The sequence below is a fragment of the Pelmatolapia mariae genome, linkage group LG2, assembly GCF_036321145.2.
Source record: "Pelmatolapia mariae isolate MD_Pm_ZW linkage group LG2, Pm_UMD_F_2, whole genome shotgun sequence".
In the NCBI taxonomy this organism is placed as follows: domain Eukaryota; kingdom Metazoa; phylum Chordata; class Actinopteri; order Cichliformes; family Cichlidae; genus Pelmatolapia; species Pelmatolapia mariae.
Genome location: NC_086228.1, coordinates 7,666,204 through 7,692,200, shown reverse-complemented (window position 1 = coordinate 7,692,200; position 25,997 = coordinate 7,666,204). Strand labels below are relative to the sequence as shown.

At 41.5% G+C, this 25,997-nt stretch overlaps 1 protein-coding gene across 3 annotated transcripts in view; it reads left to right on the top strand.

Moving 5' to 3' along the window:
- LOC134640529 (A disintegrin and metalloproteinase with thrombospondin motifs 2-like) overlaps positions 1 to 25,997 on the top strand; it is a 136,276-nt gene that overhangs the window by 96,693 nt on the left and 13,586 nt on the right. For 2 of the 3 annotated variants that reach the window (XM_063492409.2, XM_063492416.1), the window contains 10 exons: positions 1,444 to 1,649; positions 16,889 to 16,972; positions 18,685 to 18,841; positions 19,702 to 19,807; positions 20,084 to 20,227; positions 22,117 to 22,249; positions 22,937 to 22,966; positions 24,065 to 24,178; positions 24,297 to 24,442; positions 24,622 to 24,797. In XM_063492409.2, the coding sequence (XP_063348479.1) occupies positions 1,444 to 1,649; positions 16,889 to 16,972; positions 18,685 to 18,841; positions 19,702 to 19,807; positions 20,084 to 20,227; positions 22,117 to 22,249; positions 22,937 to 22,966; positions 24,065 to 24,178; positions 24,297 to 24,442; positions 24,622 to 24,797 (1,296 nt within the window). The remainder of the gene's footprint in view (positions 1 to 1,443; positions 1,650 to 16,888; positions 16,973 to 18,684; positions 18,842 to 19,701; positions 19,808 to 20,083; positions 20,228 to 22,116; positions 22,250 to 22,936; positions 22,967 to 24,064; positions 24,179 to 24,296; positions 24,443 to 24,621; positions 24,798 to 25,997) is intronic. The other variant, XM_063492401.1, reaches the window with a different exon arrangement.

Below are 25,997 nucleotides of genomic sequence, written 5' to 3'. Positions count from 1 at the left end.
CAACATGCGAGTGCGCAGATAAGTACACGTGCATATGGATGTGAACACGAACAGCACACAGACAGTAAGCATATTGTGTTTACAAAAGTGTAGCAGGCAGAAGCAGGCACACACCAGCTGAGCTGAGCAGATTTTAAGGAGTGTACATACAGTACTGTGCAAAAGTCTTGAACCACCCCCTCATTTCTTTATATTTTGCTTCCAAGGAGCCAGACTTTCTTGTATTTTTTAAAAGTGGTCTTGACCAATAATTCTCCAGGCTTTAAGAAGGACAAATGCTGCTTTTTCACTCATTTTCAGTCCAGTCCTTGTACTTGACCATTTTCATGTTGGGGAAACCTGCAGTCAGCTGAGACTGAAGAAGTCACTTGGATGAGTCATGAAACGTTTCTCCCACTGAAAATGTGACGTCCAGAAAAACAGAATCGACTTTATGGGATGTCCTTATCTGGATGATTGAGCGTGAATCAAGACTTTTTCAGGGGATGTTTTTTTTTTTCTTTGTTTGCTTTCTAGTCGCCTAACACATAGCACAAAAAAGGCACCTAACTCAAGGGATGAATTAGTGTCTACACATAACTGACATCTTAGTCAAGAACCTGTTTTAAATTGTATTTTTAGGCCCTTTGTGACAAGCAGCCTGCTGCAAAAGAATTTAATTCAGTTTCTTAGTTTAACCTCAAAAAATGCTGAACATAACAGTTTGACGGGCATAAAATGGGATTTTTGGAGCAAAAAAAGCAAACAAGTTAACCTGACTCAACTCAGGATGGTGTGCAGTGTGCCATTCAAAATTTTAAGGAAACTGGGCAAAGTGAAGAAGAGGTGGCAGGCATAAAAATCTATCTACAGCAGATGAAAAGTGTCTAAAAAATTTTTTAGCAAAGACATTGCACAAGACCTGAGAGGTCCATCTGGCTCTTCACCTTATCCAGCTGCTGTTCACTGAAGACTCATCAGAAATTTTCACAGTCTTGGGAAGGGAACATCTTGTCAAAATTGATGGAATTATAAAATACAAAAAAGGATGTGATTGGCAACTGCATCATTTTTCAGCATGACAATAATCCCAAATACACTGCCAACACAGTAAAAGCATAGCTGGATAGAAAAGCACACAATGGACCACTATCAGTCATGAATTGGCCTCCACAGAGCCTGAAGGTTGAAGACTTTAAGACTACTTAAAAATCTTCAAGAAAGCGTGTCTAAGAGAGTTCGGACTATGTTGAAGAATAAAGTGGTCTTTTCAAATATTGACTTTCAAGCTCACTAGAATTGCGCAAACTCTAATATTGCTGTTTATGTTGAAACACTGAAAGTGCTATTGTAGGACCGGAGTAGAAGCTTCTTTAAAAGGCTGTAAGCAAAATCAGCCAAACAGCAAACCATGATGTATGTTAGTTTTCCACAACACCACATTGATGTGCCTTCTATTTCTAGGTGCAGATCTTGGTGGCCTGATGGATCTGGAGTCTCTGTACCGTGGTGTGGAGCAGAGCATCAACCACACGCGAGCAGGGCGAACGCGCAGACAGACCTCTGACAGAGCCTACAACATCGAGGTGCTGCTGGGCGTAGACGACTCAGTGGTCCAGTTTCACGGGAAGGAGCATGTTCAAAAGTACCTTCTCACACTTATGAACATTGTAAGTAATGGGTAACACAGGGGTAAGCACACTAACAAAAGCAGACAGACAGAGGAGTGAATGAATATATGTCAGGTAAAATGATGCATGATTGAATTAGGCATTTCCCACATAAACGAACATCATCTGGGGTTAATTAAAGGACTGAAATCGGACATATTTCAAGTGTCACATTAATGTACACAGGTCATACAGAGATTTCCAGATGCCCCAAAATGAAATCATCAAATGGGGAAATTGTTTCATTTGAGCTGAATAGAAAGTCACACAGAGGTCAAAGAAAACGGGTAGCACACACCCACCGACTGAATGGGATTCAATTCCCTTCCTACATGTTCTCATCCAGCAATCAGCCGCGGGTAATCCTGTCTTCTCTATCTGAATATGATGAGATTTCATTTGTGCATGAGTGTGTGTGTGTAAGGTGAGCCCTCTCTGCTGAAGGAGCTCCTACATATCGTTTCATCAGGCTTTGTGTCATGTCATCACTCATTGTGAGTGTGTGTGTGCATAAGAGAGAAAAAGAAATAGAGAGAGAGAGAAAAGGAGAAAGAGAGATGCAAAAACAGCAGGTAGCATGCTCCAGGCCACAACAACACTTAGCATTTACACACCCAGGTGTTGTTACATGTGTGTGTGTGTGTTTGTGTGCACATGTTTTTGTGTGTTGGTCCGACACTGAACAAACTGCAGACTTTAATCTTTGCAAATGAAACCTGGGGTGAGCGTGCCGTTTGCATGCATTCGTAGATGTGCGTGCGTGCGTGCGCATCTGTTTTCTGTGTGCGCTCCTGTTTGCTTTTTGTTTTACCGCGACCCACCGCGCAAGGAACCAATCTCCGACTGTTAAGCAGGTGCAACAAATCCTTCCACACCTCTTTGTCTAAGTTCAGTGCTTGAGAAAGAACAAGTGCCGCTGTGCTCTCTGCCTCCCCTTTTAGATATTTGTTAGACAATATAGGAGAAGGGAATGCGCAGCCCTGTCACAGCCCCCCTCTCATCTGTGGGGTAGAGAGAGAGAAACAGAGGGAGAAGGAGTATTTTAAACAGCGCATTCAGAATAAATTACTGACAGCCAGATAAACAGAAATAAATAAATAAGGTTTTGCCTCCCACGCGTGGCATCTGGGCGACTTTCTTCTTGAAAGTTTGCTTTGCTCACTTCAGGATGGGTGTGCTCTGTCTGATTCTCCCTCTCTCTTTCTTGCTTTCTCTATTTTTCCTTCCTCGCACTCTCCCAGGTTCTCAGCAGTGTTGCTGCTTGGTTTACTCCTCCCTGACTTGGGTAGTTTATGGCAAAAAATCCTCAATGGTGTGGGGGAAAAAAATCTCAGTATAATAGGAGTGAAAGCACGGGTTTATTGGAAGACATACTGGAGGTAAATTTATGATAAGCAGAGATATGTAGAGGATACTTCTTGCCAGAAATGCTAACTAATGGTAATTATAAGTAGGGTTGGAGTTATTCCATTAGTGTAGTGCTTAATACTGAGCAGTTAGTAAAAAAAACTTTATGAGAGTTTTCATAAATTAATATTAGCTCGAGCTAAAACAGAGGCAGAAACTAAGAGCTGCTTTGAAACTATGCAAACCTCTACTTTCCTTAAACACATGTTCACTTTAAAACATTCAGTTCACCCAACAAAAGACATATATTCACAACATCTGTTGTACAGCCACCTTTAAATGATAAGCAACTTGTTTGTGTTTTAGTGCAAGAAGCTATTGTTTAAAATAAGAGCATTTTCTGTCTTTATTTTCTCTTAATTTTTTTGTTCTTTTTTTGTAGGAACTCATTTAAATTTTAGGCGATGGACTTCAAGTTCATAAAATCTGAATTGTTAGTTTTTAGTGTGAAGATACACTACATTACACTGCACATTTCAGCAGACAATGCCCTGGTCACAAGAACAGGTGTCTTAACAACAAAACGAACGTCAATTAGAGTCAAGCGGACCCTCTCATTCTTACAGATGCACAATCTAAAATGCTGGCATCACTGTGCCCAAGCATGAAACCTGAGTGCTTTCTCGATTTCAGCCACCTATGTGTTGGACATCTCGGTATTAAATAATCGAGAATGCTATGCAAGAGTGCTTTTCTTCAGTTGAGGTTTTGCAAACATGTGACCTAACCATGTGATGTTAACTTGTCTGCCATTTTAAAGGTTTGACATGGCGATGGCAACAGTGTAGGGTCATGTGGCTAAAGCCTCAGTCACATAGGCCTAGAGATTGGTCTGCAACCATCTGAAAACCACCAGTCGAGAGAGAAAAATGAGTATTCTATGACCGGTTGTGATTGCTGGAGGTTGATGGTCACTGGCAAAATGCTTGGTAAAGTCCCAGTCACGCAGGCCTACAGACCAGTTAGTGACCCAGTGGGAACGACCTGTTACCAGGTGGTATTCCCCAACTAGTTGGTAGTGTATTGCTGCATTTGCAGTTTAAATGGAAGTGACGGACAAACATTGGTGCAGCTGCTCTCTGACTTATAAAGAAACCCTGAAAAGTGCAACGCAAACCAGAAATGGAAGGTTTGCCTTCAAAATAAAAGTTGGGATTTTGGCTATATGTCAGGCAAACCTTCTCCATTTTCATTTGCAACCAATGGCTAGTAGTTATATTTGTGGGCTAGCAAGTATTTGCAGACAAGCACAAAAACCTACAGGGAACTGCAGCAGTCTGTTAGCAACCAAAGCAGTCAATAGGAGCAGCACTTTCTTCGCAACCAGTTTTAATCAACCACAGCCAGCAATGTCCAAAAACCACTGCCAACCAGTCAGGGAATACGTGTTTTACCCTTAGCAATCATCACATGAGAAACCTCAACGCAGATATCCAGTTTTGTGAGCAAGAGGGGGAGAGCAGTTGAGTTACTCCTTTCACAAGAGTACGGGGTAAAAACAGATCAAAACTGAAAAACTCAAGCACATCGAGCCTAGAACACTAATTTAAGTGCTGGTCAGCAAGAGGACAGTCACACACAAGCACAGTGGAAGGCAAACACGCCTAGTGTGAGCATGATCTCAAAGACCAATTTGTGGGATTCTGTGGCATCTAGCAGCAACTTAGCAAATACCCCTTACTCCCCCAAACCTTTCTGAGATCTTCTTTGACCCAGTGCTTGGTTTGTCTGTTTAAATGTGTCATTTAAAGCTAAAAGAATAAACATTAACTTATAGTGGTTATACAGGACACTAATTAAAACAAAATTATGTATAGACTACTGTACTGCAATATCAATTTCTACTGAGAGATCCTCCTAAATCTTACACATTCCTCAGTTAGGCAAAGGTTAAGCAACTAAAATTTTAAAAAATATCTATGAAATTCACCCAATCACTGCCACCTAGAAAAACACACAGATTACTTTTAAAAGTGTAACACAAGTATATGTTTTACCAGGACATTTGGATGGTTTTACAGATGCAATACAGCTCTGTAAGAACTTGCAGCTGCTGGCTTACACTTTGGAAATGATTTCTTGTTATTACTGTATCAATCACTCGCAGATATCTAAAACCTGCTAGATACTCAAATGCAATATAATGCTTCACATTTGTTGCCACTACGGCTGATACTGACTTTTTTTGTTCATTTTGGATGGTATAAAAATATGAGAATCTGAAGCGATATGCTCATTAAAGCCTTCAAACGTTCATATAGACTTTTGCATGCATGTATGCGTGAATGAATACATGTATGATGGACATGGACTATATATATGATGGACTATACTGCAAGCCCAGAGGACTTCAAAGCATTCCCACAGAAAACTACTAAGTCCTGTTTAAAAGTTCAACAGGAGTGTCAGAATGTGTTTGTCTGTGAGTGTGTCTGCTGAGTTAAATGTGTGTCTTGCTAATTCGGTTCTGCTTCCCACTCCTTTCCCATGTGTTTTCCTGCCATTTTTTTATTGTGTTATCGGAATAAGTATAAGTAAGGTAAGATAAAAGAAAATAGTACAAAAAGAGAAAAAGAAACAAAATCAGACAGAGGTGTAAATCCTCTTTTCTATCTGTTATAAAAATAGGTGTTTGCAATGTGTTAATTTGGAAATGGATTAAAAGGGTGGTATGGTGGTGCAGTGGTTAGCACTATCGTTTCACACAGGTTTCACACATTTAACACAAGGAAGGTTCTAGGTGTCCACAGACATGCCTGTGGGTTAACTGGTAATTCTAAATTGGTCTTACATATGGAGTCTAGTCTCTCTGTGTTAGCTGTGATAGTCTTGCACCCTTTCCATCCTCTATACGTTAAAAAAATAAATGGATGAATAAATAGTTGAATGGATGGGTTATGGCCAAATGTTGAAAGCCAGGAACTGCTTTGCCTTTTTTATTTAGTAAAAGTATCGAGAGTCTGTTATTTGTCTGTATTTGTGTCAAAACTATAGCTGGGGACCATTTTTTGTATCAACCCACCCATACATTGCTTTTTTTTGGACAAACAGTGAGTGTAGTGAGGAATATTCAGTTCCAGAATAGGTCCAGGGAACAAGTGAGTGTAAAAGTAGGCAGAGGGAGTAGAGGGCTCAGATAAGGACACTGAGGGTAACAGTCTTAACAGTGAGGACGATGCACAGACAAGACTTAAATAGGGCATTGGACGTTAAACATTCCCAACACTGACTGCAGAACTATGAGGGTACACATGGCTATATGTCTATGAAGATTCTCAGTCATCCAGGTCATCGTAGTCTAAGGAGCTTGGAAAGAAGTCCAGACGCTTTTCTTTCCAAGCTCCTTAGAGTACACATGGCTAGCTTCTCTAGCACAGACTGTGGTGTAGCTTTCACTCCAGTGCTTTGTTCGACAGTGCATATCATCAGCCATGCAGCACTTCAAGTCTTCAAGGCAGTACATCCGCTAATCATAAATAATGAGAGTCAGAGTGGTGAATCAATGAGCTTATTGCAATATTAAGCAATTACTTAATATCACAATGAATGTGTTGTGCTGTGGCACTGGTACGGTAATCTTCTTGCGGCAGTGGTGATACACTTTGTTGCCAACGGTGATTTGTCTATATGCCTTTTCCTCTCACCCATTAAGGGAAACCTTTGCAGAGGTGCTACAAAGTCTTAATTACACTCTCCAAAATAGTCTGCTAATGGAGGTGCGTATGTGTGTGTGTGTGTGCAAACATGCATGTGCATATTTAATTTTAAAGAGGCACGCTGATGCTGATGCGCGTTTCGTTATGCCTCCACTATGATAAAGATCCTGTCTATAAGAGCTGTCTGGAAAGTGGTGCAGATCTTTCACTTTTGTCTTTACCAAAGCTCCTAGAGGCAGTGAAAACTCATATTAATAGGTGGCAGGAAGAGCTGGGAAAGGAGATGTAGTCCAGGTAATAATAGACACCTTGTTAGCGAGAAGTGTCACAAATGTGTAAGGAGCATTGTGAGACTGAGAACTCAAATCCTGGGTTTCAGTTTTTAAATATTCCCATGTGTGTCGATGAAAAAAGATGTAGCGAAGCTGTCTAAAGCCTTATCTAATTTATGTAGCACTTCAGCCAAATTTTATTTGATGACTCAGTTCTGTCTCATCAGCAGCTGAGAATGTTTTTAAGGCATATTTCCAAAATGTATCTCTGTAAAATCGTACCGCCTAATAAATGAAATCCATTTTCCAAGATGAGCTTCTTTAAACACATGAAATTCGAGTACGAAGCACTGCAAAAATACTGGCTTAAATGTATTAAAGTCCTTATGAAGGCATTCGTAGTCTGTCATTGTAACACTAAATGCAGGTGTGAACCTGTGAATGAGGTGACAGCAGTTGAACAAACATGCAAGTTAGGGTTAGGGTTAAGTTTTGTTTTTGTTTTTTGTTTTACATGAGTTGTTTGTACACATAAATAAAACCGGCCTATATTCCCAATTATGATGAGCACAAACAAACAAATCAACACAATTAATTTGAATTTGAAATATGTACTGCTGTAATTTTTGATGATTAAGTTTGGTCATGCCTTCACACTTATTCTTGTGCTCCTTCTTTCATTTTAGTGTCAGTCTCTCGCTGCAGTAAATATGTGATAGTGATGACTTTGTGCGTTGTTGACCTCTGAGCCTGTAGTAATTAATACACAAGCTGTCTTGGATTTGCATGTATAGGCTTGGTTATAAGGAATGACACCTAGTGTGGCCCTTTCAGAATGTCAGAAGACAGCGAGCGGCACAGGGACCGTGCGTGTGAGTGGATAAGCGTATCTCGGCAAATATGTGGGAGTGTTTTGGATTACGGTTTGCTGTGCCATATCTGTCCTCCAGCCTTTACCATCTGTGAGATAAGTGTGTAAGAAGACACATAAAGCCAAAGTTGGACACTACACTGCCCCTGTGCATGTGTGCATGCATGTCTCATTAGAGCATCACGGTCGCCTGGAAGTCAACCTCCCCTAATTGGCATAACAGTTGTCAAGGAAACAGGCTGGAGATCAGGCCCAGGGAAAAGTGACCAAAGTGTTTATGTCCATCTTAAACAAACACAGCGCACAACCTGCAGAGTACGTATGTCACCCCCAGGCATATGCTTCAACCTGCAAAGATAACAAGGGACTGACACATATATTCCCAAATGAGCAGAATTACCAGTAAGTAAACACACACAGGAAAACAGAAAGGAGGAAAGATGAAAACTGCAATGGCACACATTTAGTCTCTCTGTGTCACCCTCTCTCTCTCACAAACACACACACACACACACACTCACACACCATCTGAGACTGGGTTAAGCAGAGACAACAACAAACCTGTGTAGTGTAACCATACTCAAGGTCGCCCGAAGAGAACTTTTCCTCGTCTTCCCACTGTGTCCCACATTGCATCCTTTCCATCTTTTCTGAATCCAGCAATAAATAGAGAGAGAATTTACTTACGTGTTAGTATTATTGAAATCGGATGCTATTTTGTACTTAAATTAGACCTTATACCATCATTACATTTGTCTGGTAGAACACATTTACAGCATACGATGCCTTGTTTTGAATTAAACAACTCATCACCTTATAAAGGTGTGAGATTTAGCTCAAGTTGCTGTGCTGTTTTTCATATTGAAGCATGTTCTGTTCCTTCTGTTACTTACCTTTAGTTGTAATTCAGTATTTTCCCATATTGTCACTCTGGTTCCACTATTTCCTTAGCTGAATAATCTGGGTACTAAGTCTAACACAGAGTAAATCATGCCGACTGGTTTAGCTTAAGGATAAATGTAATTATATCACGATAAACATCCTGAGATTTATCACTTTATTTTAAAGCGGGAAACTGAAGGGAATAATTATGGAAATGCATATGGAAATGCATCAAGATAATCTTACATAACCAAAGTAACTTTTAACAGTAACAGAATTGACTCACATAGTTTCAAAGTACAAGAACTGCTGCTTGCTAGCCATGTTTCCCACACACACAACATGCTAGTGATGCTAGCATAGGTCTATGGCATTTTATATTGTGGCTGTTAGCTTAATGGCTAGCTGACTTTTCTGTTCCACAACTCCTAAAAGTATACTGTCTCACTCACCACTGAGCACGTTCTGGACAACAAACAATACAGCACAATAGGAATGGGTATTGATAAGATTTTCACGATTCCGATTCCATTTTCGATTCTGTTTAACGATTCGATTCTTTATCGATTCTCTTATCGATTCTTATTTTTAAAAAAGGAGAACACTAAGGTCGATTAGCTTAGAACTTTGTTTTATATCTTCTCTTTGAACAAGATAGAAATTTAGGAGTAACATGGCCTTACAAACCCAACAGTGAGATCTCAAGAGATCCACAGCCTACGGCTCTTCGATGGGGTGTCACAGGTTCCCCAGGAAAAAAAATTGTAAATGTAAAATAATAAAATAAATATTCTTCTGTAGCAATAACAAAGTATAACATAAATTATTCTGTAGCAATTACACAAGAATATCCAGTAATGTCCCTGCCTACAATTAAACACATTCACTTACCGAAAATCGGGGGCATCTGCTGTGGCAAATGGGTGCAAGCCTTTTACCACAAACTTAGTCACTGCTCGGTGACATTCGTCTATCCTGGCCTGAAAGGAGACACTACCGGTAGACTGCAGTGAGAACTGCCAGCGAGCGCCAGCCAGACTCTGTCTGTCTCTCTCATCATGGTCACCTAAATGCACAGTAATGGCAGGTTTTGTAATAAGGCAGATCGCGCTAACATAATATGCACTGTTAGTTGATTATTTACCTGCCGCATTAACGGGAGAGGACGTGCAAACGTTACTGCTGCTGCTGCGTTGAGATTCACGAGTCCGGAGCGGAATTAAAAACACGACATTCATTTAAGGTTATCGCGTGTTTTGTGAGCAAATGCTTTTGCATATTCGTAGTGTTTCCTCCCTTAAATGAAATATCTACTTTACAAGTATTGCAAGTTGCCCTGTTGTCATCCGTTCTCGTAAAGTATAACCAAACTTTTGAGCGTTTGAGCCGCTTAGGCGCCATGTTTCCTGCCAGGTAAATGACGCTCCGCAACGTGGTGACGTCATTCGGGGCGACTGGAATCGATAAGGGAATCGTTTGCAAAAATGCCAAACAATTCCAAGGAATTGAAACTGTGGGAACCGGTTCTCAACAAGAACCGGGTTTCGATACCCATCCCTACAGCACAATCACTTTTAGCCTCAACACATGTGCTCGACTCACACAAATGGCGCAGATATCTAAGAATGATGTTCAGCTTTGAAAAGCATGTTGGCTCACCTATGCTTGCTTGTTTTTAATGATCTGCAGACCAATGCCCATTTTAAATATATTGTAATTTAATGCGAAATAGAAATAGTTATACATGCATTTATTTTGTCAAGACTTTATTATTATTATTCATTATATCTTTTCTTGAGCAAATCATCCCTGGATTGCTTACAACTGAACCCTAATGCTGCTATGAGGCTTATCACCAGGTCCCCTAAAAGTTCCATATAATACTCATTCTGTCTTCCTTACTGCCATAAAGTTTAGGGTTCAATTTAAACTTTTGGTGATCAATTTCACATCCTTCCATAGTCAGGTGCTTCGATAAATAGATAAGGTAATACATCCATACGTAACGTCTAGATCTCTGAGGTTTTCTGATCACTCCTTGTTGGCTGTACCTAGATCTAGGTTTAAAACAAAAGGCGACTGTAAGATTCCGGCCATCAAGCTGCTTCCATTGGACCTAAGATCTGTGGACACTTTTGATACCTTTAAAAAGAAACTTAAGATCCACTTGTGCAGACTTGCCTTTATTTAGTTCTATCATTTTATACCCTTTTAATTGTTGTATCTTGTTCAGTATTGCAAAGCACTTTGTGACTTTTGTTCTTGAAAAGCTCTCTCTATATATAAACCTTAGTTACTTGTGTATTTTTGATGCTGTAACATGAACACAGTGGTGACTGCAATGGGGCAGCAGTAGGAACTCATGGAAAAACAACACAGGTCATCTAATCTATCTCTCAGTTAACCAAAAAAGTTTATTTGAATTATTAAAACATCAAACATTAGTTTTTACTATTTTTCTAGCCGGGCTACACTCTGTTGGGGGTCTTGCTACTTTACTAGTGAAAGCCAATTTTTGCTGGTAGGTGAATTCACAAAATACACATCCAGCACTTTTAGTAGTGCTCAGTCCCCTATGATCAAATCACGAAGTATTACCTTCTTGCCTATAAGCAACGCTCTGTCTCCATTCCCACTTAAAGGTCAAAAATTTGCAGTCAGTTTCTCAGATTAATTACAGCCTGCATTATTTTCACTCACCACAGATGCTTTCAACATGTGATTTTCTTCATGCAAAATACTTCTTGCACTGAAAGCTGCTGATGTTACCATAATAACATTTCCCTCCATTAGAAAGTTACTTCAGACTGCTGGCAGCTAACAGATGTCCCAAATGACATAAATGCAACAGTGAAAGCCAAACATGACTTTATTTTGAGGTTTCAGAACATGTTGTAAAGCTCTTACTGCTTTAGGTAGCAGACATGCTTGTGCTTTGACGTGATGAAGTAAATAAATTCCAGACAGTTTGTGGATAACAAGTTGCTAGTCAGACTTCAAGAATGAGGCCGCTGGATTTTTCCGAACAAGATGCTGGAATTTCCAACTTTACTCTGCATATGTAAAAAAAAAAAAAGGAAAAGCATTAGCTCACTCATGGATTCTCCTTCTTTTTTTTTCCCTTTAAAAGATAAAAAATCTTCTCACACAACTCTACGTAAAAATGCTTTCCAAGCTTTTCCTCTTTTCTTCCCTTAAACCTTTGCTGCTTCTCCCCTCTACGCTCAGCTTCTGGTCTTCTTTCCGTCTGCCTCACTGTCTCTATTCATAGCATTCCTTAACTCTTTCACATAGCTTTCGCTCGCTGGATGTGTCTACAGTTTTGTTCCTTGTCTCTCTCTCTTTCTGTCTCTCTGTGTGTCTATATGTGTGTGTGTGTGTGCATTTGTGTGTGTTTCTCCTTCTCCACAGCATGTCCATCAGCCATCTCATTATGGCTGTCTGTTTTTACATCCCTTTGCCTCATTAGGCACCACGCACAGCCACTGAGGACAGCAGGTCTCAACTCCAGTGCCAATTTACCTCTCTCTCGGTGGCTTTGTGCGTGTGTGTGTTTAAGAGAGAAGACAGAAAAGAGCTTTCTGCATCTACTTTGTCACAGATTACCTTGTTTTCTTGTATTATGCCTCTTCCTATCCTTTGCATCTTCCTCATCTGTTGTCCATCAGTGGTCATGGGATACTGAGTTCCCTAACCGTCCTCTACATGCTTTACCCATCCCTTCTAATTTTCGACTCACTCTCCTCTCTCTTTGTCTTGAGCTCCTGTTAGAAGAAGTCATATCTTTATTAGTTATTTATTTATTTTGTTTGTTTCACTCTTTAGTTAATAAATATATTCTTTTTACAACTTTCTAATGAAGCGCTTTTTATATCAGCTTTGTAATCTATAATTACACATCCATCCATCCAAGTGCGAGCTGGAGCCTATCTCAGCTGTCACAGGGCAAGAGGCGGGATACACCCAGAGTCGTAGGTCTATTGTAGGCCCAACATAAAAAGACATAGACCCATTCATGGTCACATTCACACCATAGTCTAACATGCATGTCTTTGTGGGCGAAAGCTGGAGAGTCTGGAAAGAAACCACAGATAAAGAGGGAGACTGTACAAACCCCAGAGTAGGTTTAAACTAAAAACCCTCCTGTTGTATGCCATCATTGAGGACCACTATAACACTGTGCTGTCACATAATTGTCACTTGTAGCTTATGACTTGTAGGTCATAGCAGACTTCATAAATTAATTAGGACTGCATAAGAACATAAGCATGTATAGCAGTTAAAAACAACAGATTTTAGGCATTAATTCTCTTTCACTTACTTCTACTTTTCCAAAATAGCTACAGGTCATCTAGATCGAAACCCTGTTATAAAGCAGAAGGTAAAAATACAGTGGCTTGCAAAAGTATTCGGTCCCCTTGAACTTTTCCACATTTTGTCACATTACAGCCACAAACATGAATCAGTTTTATTGGAATTCCACGTGAAAGACCAATACAAAGTGGTGTACACGTGAGAAGTGGAACAAAAATCATACATGATTCCAAACATTTTTTACAAATAAATAACTGCAAAGTGGGGTGTGCGTAATTATTCAGCCCCCTGAGTTAATACTTTGTAGAACCACCTTTTGCTGCAATTACAGCTGCCAGTCTTTTAGGGTATGTCTCTACCAGCTTTGCACATCTAGAGACTGAAATCCTTGCCCATTCTTCTTTGCAAAACAGCTCCAGCTCAGTCAGATTAGATGGACAGCGTTTGTGAACAGCAGTTTTTAGATCTTGCCACAGATTCTCAATTGGATTTAGATCTGGACTTTGACTGGGCCATTCTAACACATGGATATGTTTTGTTTTAAACCATTCCATTGTTGCCCTGGCTTTATGTTTAGACTCCAAGAGGTTTTCTTCCAAGATTGCCCTGTATTTGGCTCCGTCCATCTTCCCATCAACTCTGACCAGCTTCCCTGTCCCTGCTGAAGAGAAGCACCCCCAGAGCATGATGCTGCCACCACCATATTTGACAGTGGGGATGGTGTGTTCAGAGTGATGTGCAGTGTTAGTTTTCCACCACACATCGCGTTTTGCATTTTGGCCAAAAAGTTCCATTTTGGTCTGATCTGACCAGAGCACCTTCTTCCACATGTTTGCTGTGTCCCCCACATGGCTTGTGACAAACTGCAAACGGGACTTCTTATGGTTTTCTGTTAACAATGGCTTTCTTCTTGCCACTCTTCCATAAAGGCCAGCTTTGTGCAGTGCACGACTAATAGTTGTCCTATGGACAGATTCCCCCACCTGAGCTGTAGATCTCTGCAGCTCGTCCAGAGTCACCATGGGCCTCTTGGCTGCATTTCTGATCAGCGCTCTCCTTGTTCGGCCTGTGAGTTTAGGTGGACGGTCTTGTCTTGGTAGGTTTACAGTTGTGCCATACTCCTTCCATTTCTGAATGATCGCTTGAACAGTGCTCCGTGGGATGTTCAAGGCTTGGGGAATCTTTTTGTAGCCTAAGCCTGCTTTAAATTTCCCAATAACTTTATCCCTGACCTGTCTGGTGTCTAAATCCAATCGAGAATCTGTGGCAAGATCTGAAAACTGCTGTTCACAAACGCTGTCCATCTAATCTGACTGAGCTGGAGCTGTTTTGCAAAGAAGAATGGGCAAGGATTTCAGTCTGTAGATGTGCAAAGCTGGTAGAGACATACCATAAAAGACTGGCAGCTGTAATTGCAGCAAAAGGTGGTTCTACAAAGTATTGACTCAGGGGGCTGAATAATTACGCACACCCCACTTTGCAGTTATTTATTTGTAAAAAATGTTTGGAATCATGTATGATTTTTGTTCCACTTCTCACGTGTACACCACTTTGTATTGGTCTTTCACATGGAATTCCAATAAAACTGATTCATGTTTGTGGCTGTAATGTGACAAAATGTGGAAAAGTTCAAGGGGACCGAATACTTTTGCAAGCCACTGTATGCTCTTTGGAGGCACAAACCACTTTCCAAATGTAAGTAAAATGTGAGTAAAATGTAAATAACACAGAACTGATGTCTGCAGCATGTTTAGAAAAATTGGGGCATGGGCAGCAAAACACCTGGTGGAACATCTCACAACTATTTAGCAACTTGATGGGTTAAAAGAGAGATAGAGAGGCAGAGAGTCTTCCCATCCCAGAGAGGGAGAGTCTTGCAAATTAAGGATGATGAGGGCTTCACTGCTGTGTAAAACATAGCATTTATATGTAATTTTGCTTCTGTACACCACCACAGCAGACTTTAAAGTAAAACAGTCAAGATGTGATTAAAGTGTAGACTCCTATTTCAGCATCTTGCTTATTTCAGCAAAATAGTACTAAACCTCAATCTGTAGGCAGCATAATAGTACAACAATCTGCCTTATGGTAAAATGGACCAAAAGAAAACTTAACTTTTATCAGTTTCTTGGTTTGACATAAACACTGCAGTGTAAAAAATACTGGCGACCACCAGTGCTACCTACCTCCTGGTAGACAGACTAATTTGAGAATCCTACATTGCCACGTACCCAAGTTATCCCATGCACAACTTTACCTTCAAGTCAAGGTCACTGAGATTGGAACTTGTCCGAGATTTTTAGTAGATGCATCTATGATATCGATTTAAAGCTCCTACGTCATCCCGTTCTCGAGTTATCACGTTCACAAACGTAGGTGTAAGTGCTGCCCGTCTGCCCGGCAATGTATCAACAATACCCCATCAGCCTTTTACAGATGAAGGGTAAAAAAGCAGCAGTGGGACAGATCATTACTAATAATAGCATCCAAAACAGCTTCACGTGAGTTCCAGTGAACATGGCTGTAGCTGGGAGAGAGCACCTTGAGGGACGCTTCCTGTGAAGGTGCCATATTTCGAGATGTCGCTATAGAATAAAGTTTTCTGCCTTTGGGGAGCCAACCGACAGCCAGGTGGCCAGTGCAGCTGCGCATCTTGGCCGTTCGCAAGCAGCCTGAAGTGTATTGAAAGTGTAACAGGAAATAATTTTTATCTGAAATACGATTATTGCTCACTCTTACTTCCTTTATTAGTTAAAGTAGTGCAATCCTCGATTAAAGCATGCATGTTCTGAATGGACCAATCGTGGATTGCAGGTGTGCATAGCTGTTTTTACACACGGCCTCCAGAAAACGGTGGAAGAATCAGGTTGGAAAATTCTCTGAAGTTGTTCTTTTTTCACATGTAACACACAGTAGGAGCTCACAGTCCACATTTAGTCTACATTCGCATTACTGGAAATACCCTGGGATAGGAGAGGAAGCCGTATAGAGCGAGCACAAGGCAGGGCACATGATGCCATCTCATTTGCTGTTATTTCACCACCTGTGCTATTCTCAGATGTGCAACATACAGTATGGATGTTGTACAAAGGAGTTAGGAAGTTATCTACTGTTTAATGTCTGATTTGTGTTTTCACATATAGCTTTGTTTTGTAAAGACAAGTATTGGGCTTCAGGTCATGTGTACATAAATATGCATTACTGTTTTGAAAATAGGGGAATCACCTTTGAGGAGACACTCACTGAATGAAGATGTTTTATATTTTGTAAATGCAGTCATTCGAAGCATTTTTCTTATTACAAGCCTCATTCACCCATTCACATAGTGACAATCTGATGGATGTCCTAGGGGACACTTGGGGTACAGTATCCAAGGATACTTTGGATACTGTTGCCCCAGGATAACTCGACATGCACATTAAAGAATTGAACTACCGACCTTCTAATTGGTGGACATCCCACTTGACCTTCTGTGTTAGTACCAAACTCATACAAATATAAGCTCACAGTTGGGAATCCAGCACAGCCATAGGGATGCATTCACTGAACCAAGTGAGTGTATCCCAATGCATCAACACCTTTAAAACTGTTGTGACTGTTCAGTGACATCCTGACAATTCTTACCAAGACAGCAAATAAGCGTTTTGATGAAAATGTCAACCTGTTTGAAACTTTGAAAAGTTGTTAAAATTTTCAACCGCAGACAAATTATTTTACAATCAACCAAGTTCTTTGTTACACCTCAGAGCTTGTTTAGGTATATTAAAGTGTTCTATAAAGGGTTTATTTCTTCTACTGACGCTGTTTTTTCCCTTGTGTTTCGGTGTATGATTCCAGGTGAATGACATCTACCATGACAGTTCTTTAGGAGCAAAAATCAATGTGGTTCTGGTGCGGATTATCATGCTGGGGTACGGCAAGGTAAGACCTGAAACTACACGAATTCTGCTGAAAAGCCAACTGAGATGCAGTTCCTGAAAAGTGGACGCCTCATCTCTCTATTTTGCTACAGTCGCTTTAAGTACCTATAGAAAGCATGGCAAAGTCATACATACAGTGTCATAAACAAACACACAGACACACCCACATACTCATCAGCACACGCTGATGCCCAGAGCCTGTTATTCCAGTGGACTGAGCAAAAGAGGAACTAAAAGCATGCAGCATCCCAAGGGAGTGTTTTCAAGTTGCACGCCTTCACAGTTCAGCACCAAAGCACACACAGAAGCTCTTCCCGTTATGCAATCAGCCTTCTTCCCAGTGGGTTGCAGCACAGAATCATGGGAAGTCCAGGCAAAGATAAACAATCAATGATAGCCCTCCCTCATTCATAAAGAGAGAGAGACCGGACAATGGGTGGCGGGGTGAGGTGGGGTGGGGTGGGGGCATCCTTTTCTTCTTGACTGTAACACTATCTGCACATCTGTGCTGAAAAGAGGAAGAGAGAAAAAGTGGAAGAGAGGAAAAAAAGCGATAAAGCAAGACACGGCAGAAATGGAGGAGGGCAGGGATTACCACAACAGATGATACAAGTGATTTTATTGCTGGATAGGTGCTCTGTGATATACTTACGCTGCTGTAGCCTTATCTCTTCCTCTCCTTTCTCTACATGTCCACAGTCCCAGTAGAACTCTGGAAACACACACTCGCACACGCACGAGCGCCACACACGCGTGCAAACACACACACACACCGCACTACATTGGTCATTCTGGGCCAGCCCCTATGCAGCTTCAGCCAAAGCTCCGGCTGTCCATCATTCCCAATTACCGTGGCAACAGAGCTGCACCCAGACAGCCTGCAGATTGGCTGTGTGACCCTGAATGCGGGCGCACTCACACTCCCACACTTCACACACTCCAACACAACATTTACACACGACACACCATTGCAAACACATTTTGAAAGATCATTAAAAATACCCCCAAAACACACTCACGAGCAACTGATGAACACGAGGAACCACATAGGTGTACCGTGCATTGTCTAACGGGGCGTTTACGCGGCGTGCAGGCTTCACACTTCATCATGTGTACAGAGGCAGGCCATATGTCTTCAGTGCAACTCACTCACACCACGCGCACTCTCTCAGCTGTGCATTGTGCATGTGTGAAAACAGAGAGCGAATGTAGAAAAGAGGCAAAGGCAGACATGGAAAGCTTCGAAGGGGGCGGGGTGTAGATAAGCAGAGATCCTAATGAGAAAGAGCGTGTGAGGTGAAGGTGAGTGGAAGCAACTGCAAGCATCTGGATGTTTGTGTGGGTGTTGGCATTATGCAAGTAACTGTAAGTAAATATTTTGTAATTGGGCATGTTTTTGACTACTAGTGCATAGCTCGTTAACAGGCTGCTTTTGTTCTTGTTCATGTTCATGACTGAAATTATCAATTCAGAGTTCATTTATTATTTTGTAAGTACTGTCCTTCCCCCTGAGTGTATGTGTGTGTGTGTGTGTATTTTTGTTGTACACATCAGCAATTTACAAGATGTGCTGACAATATATAACATTGTGACACTGCCCTCTACAGGGCTGAGGAGGATAATGTTTCAGAACTAGAACAAGAAACAATGTTTCTTGTATGATTTTTTTGATCCCTCTTCTTATTTTACCTTTGCGTGTGAATGTCTTTCCAGTCCATGAGCCTGATTGAACTTGGAAACCCATCCCAGAGTCTGGAGAATGTGTGTCGCTGGGCCTTTCTGCAACAGAAGCAAGACACAGGGGACGCCGAGTATCACGACCACGCCATCTTCCTCACACGGCAGGAATTTGGCCCCACGGGAATGCAGGGTACTTAAAGACATGTACACAATCAGCTTTCATAATGTGTTTAGCATAATGGTACATGCATCCAAATCAAATGCATTTGCTCCCCTGACAAAATAAAATCCATCATTCAGAGAAATCTCTCCTGTTTCTGCCTTTCTCTCATATAGCTGCGTACTGCTGCTGTGGCTTTGGTGGTTGGTGGTTTTTCTGTGCAGCAGAGTACAGGCTAACAGTCAGGCCCAGGGGAGAGGCCTCTAAAGGCAGTGGCCTAGCTATCCAGAAGCCCTTCAGCTGCCCTTGGGCTCATCCTTCAGCAGCAGAAAATCAATAAACAGAGAAGGGCCAGCCACAGAGTCACAATTAAAGGCATTTCAGGACAGAAAAGCTCACAGGGAGCAAGAGATTAGCATACGCAGAGGTGGGAGGGGACGGTTTAGGGTTAGGATCAGATACACAAATCCAAACACATTTGTTCTTATGTGGTTGACACAGTTTTCTTTCTGGGTGTGTGGATCATACATCATATATATCTTTATATAGCAGTCAGACATTGGGGTGAGAGGTAAATATAAGTGTGTCTTTGGTTTCATCTCACCAATCAGTGTATTTCAGTATGACTTTGGTGACTGACCAGAAATGTTCCAGTGTGATTATGAGCTTGATAAGTAAAATTCTTGTGAAAATTCATGTAATGTAATAGATTAGTGTGAGGTTAAACACTACTTTTGACTGACTGAGCGTTGTCACAGATTGTCTTTTGACTGTCCAAAATTGTAATGCTTATTTGGAACACTTTGTCTCTATCATTGTTTGAGCGTCTATAAATCTTTTAGTGTGTCTATAAATCTTTCAAGTTTTTCTCTCTCTTCCTTGTTGCTAAGGTTATGCTCCGGTGACAGGCATGTGCCACCCGGTTAGGAGCTGCACCCTGAACCACGAGGACGGTTTCTCCTCCGCCTTTGTGGTGGCACACGAGACCGGACATGTGTAAGTGCGTTGCCGTGATGATGGTTCGAGCCTGCTAACTTGGCACAACAAAAGAAAACAAAGCAGTCACTTGAAGAACTGGATTGATGCATTACAGCTTTAGATCGCTGGTCCACTTCAGTCAATATCTGTTGAGTGAATTAACACTGCCTCCCGCCTTTGTTTCATGTTCTTTAACTCCCACACGTTCCCAATCTGTCTCCACTGGTTCATCTTTTTTCCCTTTACTTCTCTCTTGATGTCTCATTTTTTTTTCTTTCTCTCGCTCTTGTGTAGGCTGGGGATGGAGCATGATGGCCAGGGGAACCGCTGCGGAGACGAGGTGCACTTGGGCAGCATCATGGCTCCTCTGGTGCAAGCTGCTTTCCACCGCTTTCAATGGTCCAAATGTAGCATGCAGGAGCTGGGACGATACCTTCAGTGAGACACAGACACATACACATGCAACCTCACGTACAGAAGTATTTGATTTATGGGCTTTTAAAGGTCAGTTCTGGCATCGGTATGATTTGGATCCAGCTGATGCATGGATATTGCCAGTCTGTGCTGTCTTTAAGATTAGGATTGAATAAAAAATATACAGGGCGTATCAAACCGAATCAGCCGATTTCAAAGCGCTCTAACTCTGCAACCGTTCAGTGTTAACAGTGGAAACATGTACTGTTAGAAAGAGCAGATTTGTGAGTTTCCTCCTTTCCTGCTGATAGGTAGCCTAACAACATCAGCGGCTGCATGCTCACAAATGTATGGGACAGGTTTGACTGTCTTATGGGTGTGGAGGGGGGCATATTGAACACTTGTGAACAGTTTTTTATATTTAAAAATTTGCATTCATTCATGTGTTTTAAAATTCCATTTCTTTAAATCAGGGTGGGGAACTCCAGGCCTCTAGGGCCGGTGTCCTGCAGGTTTTAGATACTACCCTGGGTCAACACACCTGAATCAAATGATTGGTTCATTACCAGGCCTCTGGAGAACTTCAAGCCATTTAAATCAGCTGTGTTGGATCAAGGACACATCTAAAACCTGTAGGACACCGTCCCTTGAGGCCTGAAGTTCCTCCACCCCTGCTTTAAATGATATAGCCTTTTGAAATCAGATGATTCTTTTTGATACACTCTGTACTTTACAAAGTACAAAAATCCTATAAAATTATGTCGTCCATGATGTTCACACATATAAATACTAGCAATATCCTAAACTTCTAAAGGCACTTGATTACTTCTTTGCATCACTTTTTAGGTGCTTTGACAGCATGGAAATCTACAAGTCGTGCTAAAATCACACTGAACGAATTAAAGTGTTTGTTTCTGCTAATGTTTCATCACTGATCTCCCTTTATATGCCACTCTCTCGGGCAAAGCTTCACTTCTTCCACTGTGGCTGCTTCTTCCAGTTCACTCCCTCAGTGTCCCTTTTTGATTACTTGCATGTGCGCTCTGTGATTTTTATCGTAGACCTCAAATTACACAGAGAGGAAACATCTGCGTGAAACTGATCCACTTCTAATGTTTGGGATCATTGCTGGTGATGAGAGCTGGAACTCTGGCCACACCTCAGAAATCAAACAGTAGCTTTTAGTAGAAAAATCCAGTGTTCAAGTGAGAAGGCAACACATCGGGTGAGGATTGGAAGAAGCAGTCACACACAGAGGACCTCAGACATTGCTTGAATACGGTGTGGCGCATGCCATCGTGCCACCCAACAGCACATTTAAACCCGCAGTCATTGTTGGGCCATGCCAACACCAGTCTTTGCTCACCAGATTTTTCTACTTCCCCAAAATTAAACTGAAGTTGAAGAGTTGCTGTTTTATCCCACTTTATCGATTAAATTTTATTTATATAGCAACAAATCACTACAACAGTCACCTCAAGGTGCTTTATATTGTAAAGAAACTACAATTGTGGAGAGAAAACCCCCATGGCTGTAGGGTCATTTGATTGTTTTGATTGACAAAACAATCAAATGACCCCCTTTGAGCAAGCGATTGGCAACAGTGGGAAGGAAAAACTCCCTTTTAACAGGAAGAAACCTCCAGCAGAACCAGGCTCAGGGAGGGGTGCCATCTGCTGCAACCGGGTGGTGGAGCGAAAGTGATCCAGTGAGCAGATGCACATGCTCAAGTCATTAGAATGGGAGAAAACTAAAGTCTGTCAAATTGTGACCATTTAATTGTTAATTTATCAATACTAGAATATGATATTAGTCCCAGTCTTCATTTTATGGCTAAAGAATGCCAGACGAGAGTGTACATAGAAAAGAAAAAAGAAAATAAAGATGAACACATTTTTAAACTCTTCTTTCAGTTCCTATGACTGTCTTCGTGATGACCCTTTTGACCACAACTGGCCATCGCTGCCTCAACTTCCTGGTTTGCATTACTCCATGAACGAGCAGTGCCGCTTTGACTTCGGCGTGGGCTACACGACGTGCACCGCGGTAAGAGACCAGCGTAGTCCTAAACAGTCTCTTTACTAGCATACAGCCGCTAGCTTACTGACACCTGAAAACTCCGCTAACACAACAATGGCATCCTCTGCAACCTTTGCATCGCTTTATCCTCTCGCTCGCTTTGAATTGCTTGTATCAGTTAATTCAGTTCAGTTTGCTGAATTTCACTGTGGCATATGTACTTTTTATGTGACCCCTTAAGCTCTGAAGGTTTTCCTTACTAACCAAGGGCCACACTGTAATGAAATGAGAGTCACTCATACACAGCTATTCACGTTCTTCTGATGTCCTCTGTTTCCTCTCCCGGCCTCTGGTGGGATTGACATCTTACTTAAAAGCAGGTAATTGGTTTTGATAGATACTTCTTTTCTGTTGTTAATGTTAAATAGCAATCAACTATTTATTTGTTTATAATAACACTACATATGCCTTGATACCACAGTGCCTTTACATGAAACTCTCACAAGCAGCTCTTTGTAAACACGAAAAGCTTCACCCAGCTGCAGCATCTTGCCAGGCCTTTTTACCCCAGTCACCCTCACCTGCTCTATGACTGTGAAGCCACTGTGGCACGCTGTTGGGAGGCTGTTGCTTAGTTGACTGACAGCTTGTTCAGGGGCTTTGCACACCTTGCTAGATTACCCTCTATTCTCTTGTCAAACTCATTCCCCTCAGCTACAAAAGGCGGGGCAGGCAGGAACGCAGGTAAGGTTACCCCATCTCCTGGAAGACATGTGGCCTCGTCTTTTATTTTTTCAGACTTTCTTTTTCTATTTGAAGTTGTAACTGTTTGTAATGTTGCTCCTTATTTTCAATTTTTTTTCTTTTTACTGTACTTTGTTTATCTGTCCTACCCATTGTCATAGTTTGGATGTTAACGTTGGATGTTAGTCTGCAGGATTCTAAAATGCTTCAAAGTGGCGCTAAAATCTTTCAAAACAACTGTGAAGCTACTGGTTCATTGGTTGGCTGTGGTGCAATCCAGCAGTTGAACAGTACCATATCCCAAGTCCTCTTCTGCAAAATCTGTGTTAAATCACTGCAGCCCTGGCAGGAAGAGCCTCATTATATTGGCACTCTCGCGACTTAAACGAGCGGAAAAGGTTGGAAAGATGCCTTTCCCATCCAAGGGGAAAGGGCCTAGCCAGAACAGAGGCTGTTTTTCCATGTTTTCTCCTCAGCTTTTAGGATCCTCCAGTCTGATCTTACTGCTGATTACCTACTGCAGTCTACCCACTGACTGTGACTCACACTAAGACCTGTAAAGGTCCACTGGGGTCATGGTGGGTAGAAAAGCCTTTGGAGGGAGGAGGGCACCGCCCCTCAGACACTGGACTTCACTTCGGTTTGGTTGGTTGATATCCTCATCTGTGGCTCATATCAGACAAGAAGGAGAATTTGGACTTGATCTGTGTCCAGGGGCATTTTTAGAGGTCACTGAGACCTCACTCTATGGCTTTTGAAACCTTTTGCCCTCTGCCCTCCGCGGTGACATTCTTAACTGTAGGCTGTCTCATTATGAGAGTCTTGTCTCTCTCACGCAAACACACATCCATTGGTTTAGTTTGCATGAATGGCTGTGTATCTCTCAGTGGAGCATAATGTACAGTGCAGTGACTCAGCACAGGTTTGGTGTTGTTAGTGTTGGATATAATACTATTGTTGTGGCTATTGTTGTTGTGATATTTCTCCTCCCATCTCTACTTGTGCTTCCGTTATTCAGTGTTTAATCTCATCCTAGTAGCGTGTGTTGGAAGTTGGAGCTTTCAGCTATGAGAATGGGTTTCTCTCTGTGTCCCACAGTATCGCACATTTGAACCATGCAAGCAGCTGTGGTGTAGCCACCCAGACAATCCATTCTTCTGCAAGACTAAGAAAGGGCCACCCATTGATGGAACCATGTGTGGGGAAGGGAAGGTATTTATACACTGCTTTAGTACAATAAAGTGTAGTGCAATACTACTGGAAGGCAAAGAAAATGTATTTTATTGTACAGCATTTCCAATTGGTAACTTATGTGCTTGGCCTGTTGCAGCATTGCTATAGAGGTCACTGCATCTGGCTGACCCCCGACCTCATGAGGCAAGATGGAAACTGGGGTGCATGGAGCGAGTTTGGCCAGTGTTCGCGCACCTGTGGTGGAGGAGTACAGTTTCGCACACGCGGCTGTAACAATCCAACGTAGGAAACTCTTTACCACTGCATGTATAAAAACAAATATCAGTTTTAGGTATTGTGTCACTCCTGATAGAGGAGCCGTTTATAAAAATGATTGAGAAATGTGAATGATTAAGGTTTCAGAGGTAAAAGATAATCTAGAGCAAAATATTCCCGTCCTCTCTGACCTGCCACTCCCCCAGACCGCACAACGGAGGCCGGAAATGCGTGGGGGAGGATTCCCAATTCCAGATGTGCAACACCAACGAGTGTGAGGATATTTACAGCGATCCAAGAGAAGAGCAGTGCCACGCTTGGGCCCTTCACTCTGAAATCTACACCAACAAGCACCACTGGCTGCCTTATGAACACCCAGACCGTGAGTATGCACGTGCAAACGATGTATTGGGGTGGAGATATGAACCAGCCTGGGAAAGACAAACCTTAAGTGATGATATACTGTGGAAGTCATAAATATAAATGAAAGCCAACAACAGGAGGAAGCACGGTCTTGAATGTGGGTTGTGGAGCGTTTATATATATATAGGTTGTGTTTTTCTATGATCAGTGACATCTGGCAGTGGGTGCAGCTTTGAAGTATGGCTACGCCCTCCCACAAAAAAAAAAAGTAAAAAGCCACAACTTTAAAACCAATTTTCTATGAACTCAGTGTCTTCTTTTTCTCCACCCTTTTGCTGATGTCATTTAAACTCCTCCTCCAACTTTTTCTGCATCCATACATTTGGCACATGTGGACAAACTCTCATATTCACAAAGAACCCAAACCTAAATTTATCCAATTAATATTCCAAACCTTTGACAATACACTGTGTGAGTGTGAAGCTCCACCCTTGCCTCTGAGTTGAGATGTCACTGCCTTCCTGATACATATTAAATTATCGTCCAACTAAAGGGCAGCCCTCGAGAAAAGTGCTGAGCCTGTCTCCTTATCTACACAGCGGTCACGCTACTCAAAGTCAGCTAAGAAGGCCTTGCTAAATTGTTTTTCTTCATTTTTATTATTTCCAAATGGCAGATTTTTCAGAAAAGCTTTTACCATCTCAAATTACCTTTCGATGTGTGCGCTCGTGCTTGCATGTGTGTTAATGTACACATGCTTCTATGAGAGAGGAAAAAAACTGAGGTTTAACTGAATTCAATTCATAGCTTGACATCTGCAGAAGTGTGTGTACTGTGACTCTGACAAAGTACAGTGTCTGCTCTGAATGTGAACTTGTAGTTTCTCTTCTATAGTTTATTAATCTATATGCATAGAACCTCACCAATATTTATCTCTTGTGTTAACCCTCTGAGGTTTAAGTCATCATATGTGCTAACCATAACGCTAATCCTTGCAATGTCAAACTGAAAAAAAATACCTGAATCCAAAATATCTTTTGAAATGATCTAAAATATAACACTATATATAATTCAGAGTGTTTTTGCTTTTGCATGTATTATTGTACATACTTGAACAGTATGTCTGAAGTTAGGATATGTTAGGATTAAAAACTGATGTTTAGTTTGAAGTTTGCACTTTTGACACAAGCTAAAATGGAGATTTAGCGAGGCAGCATCT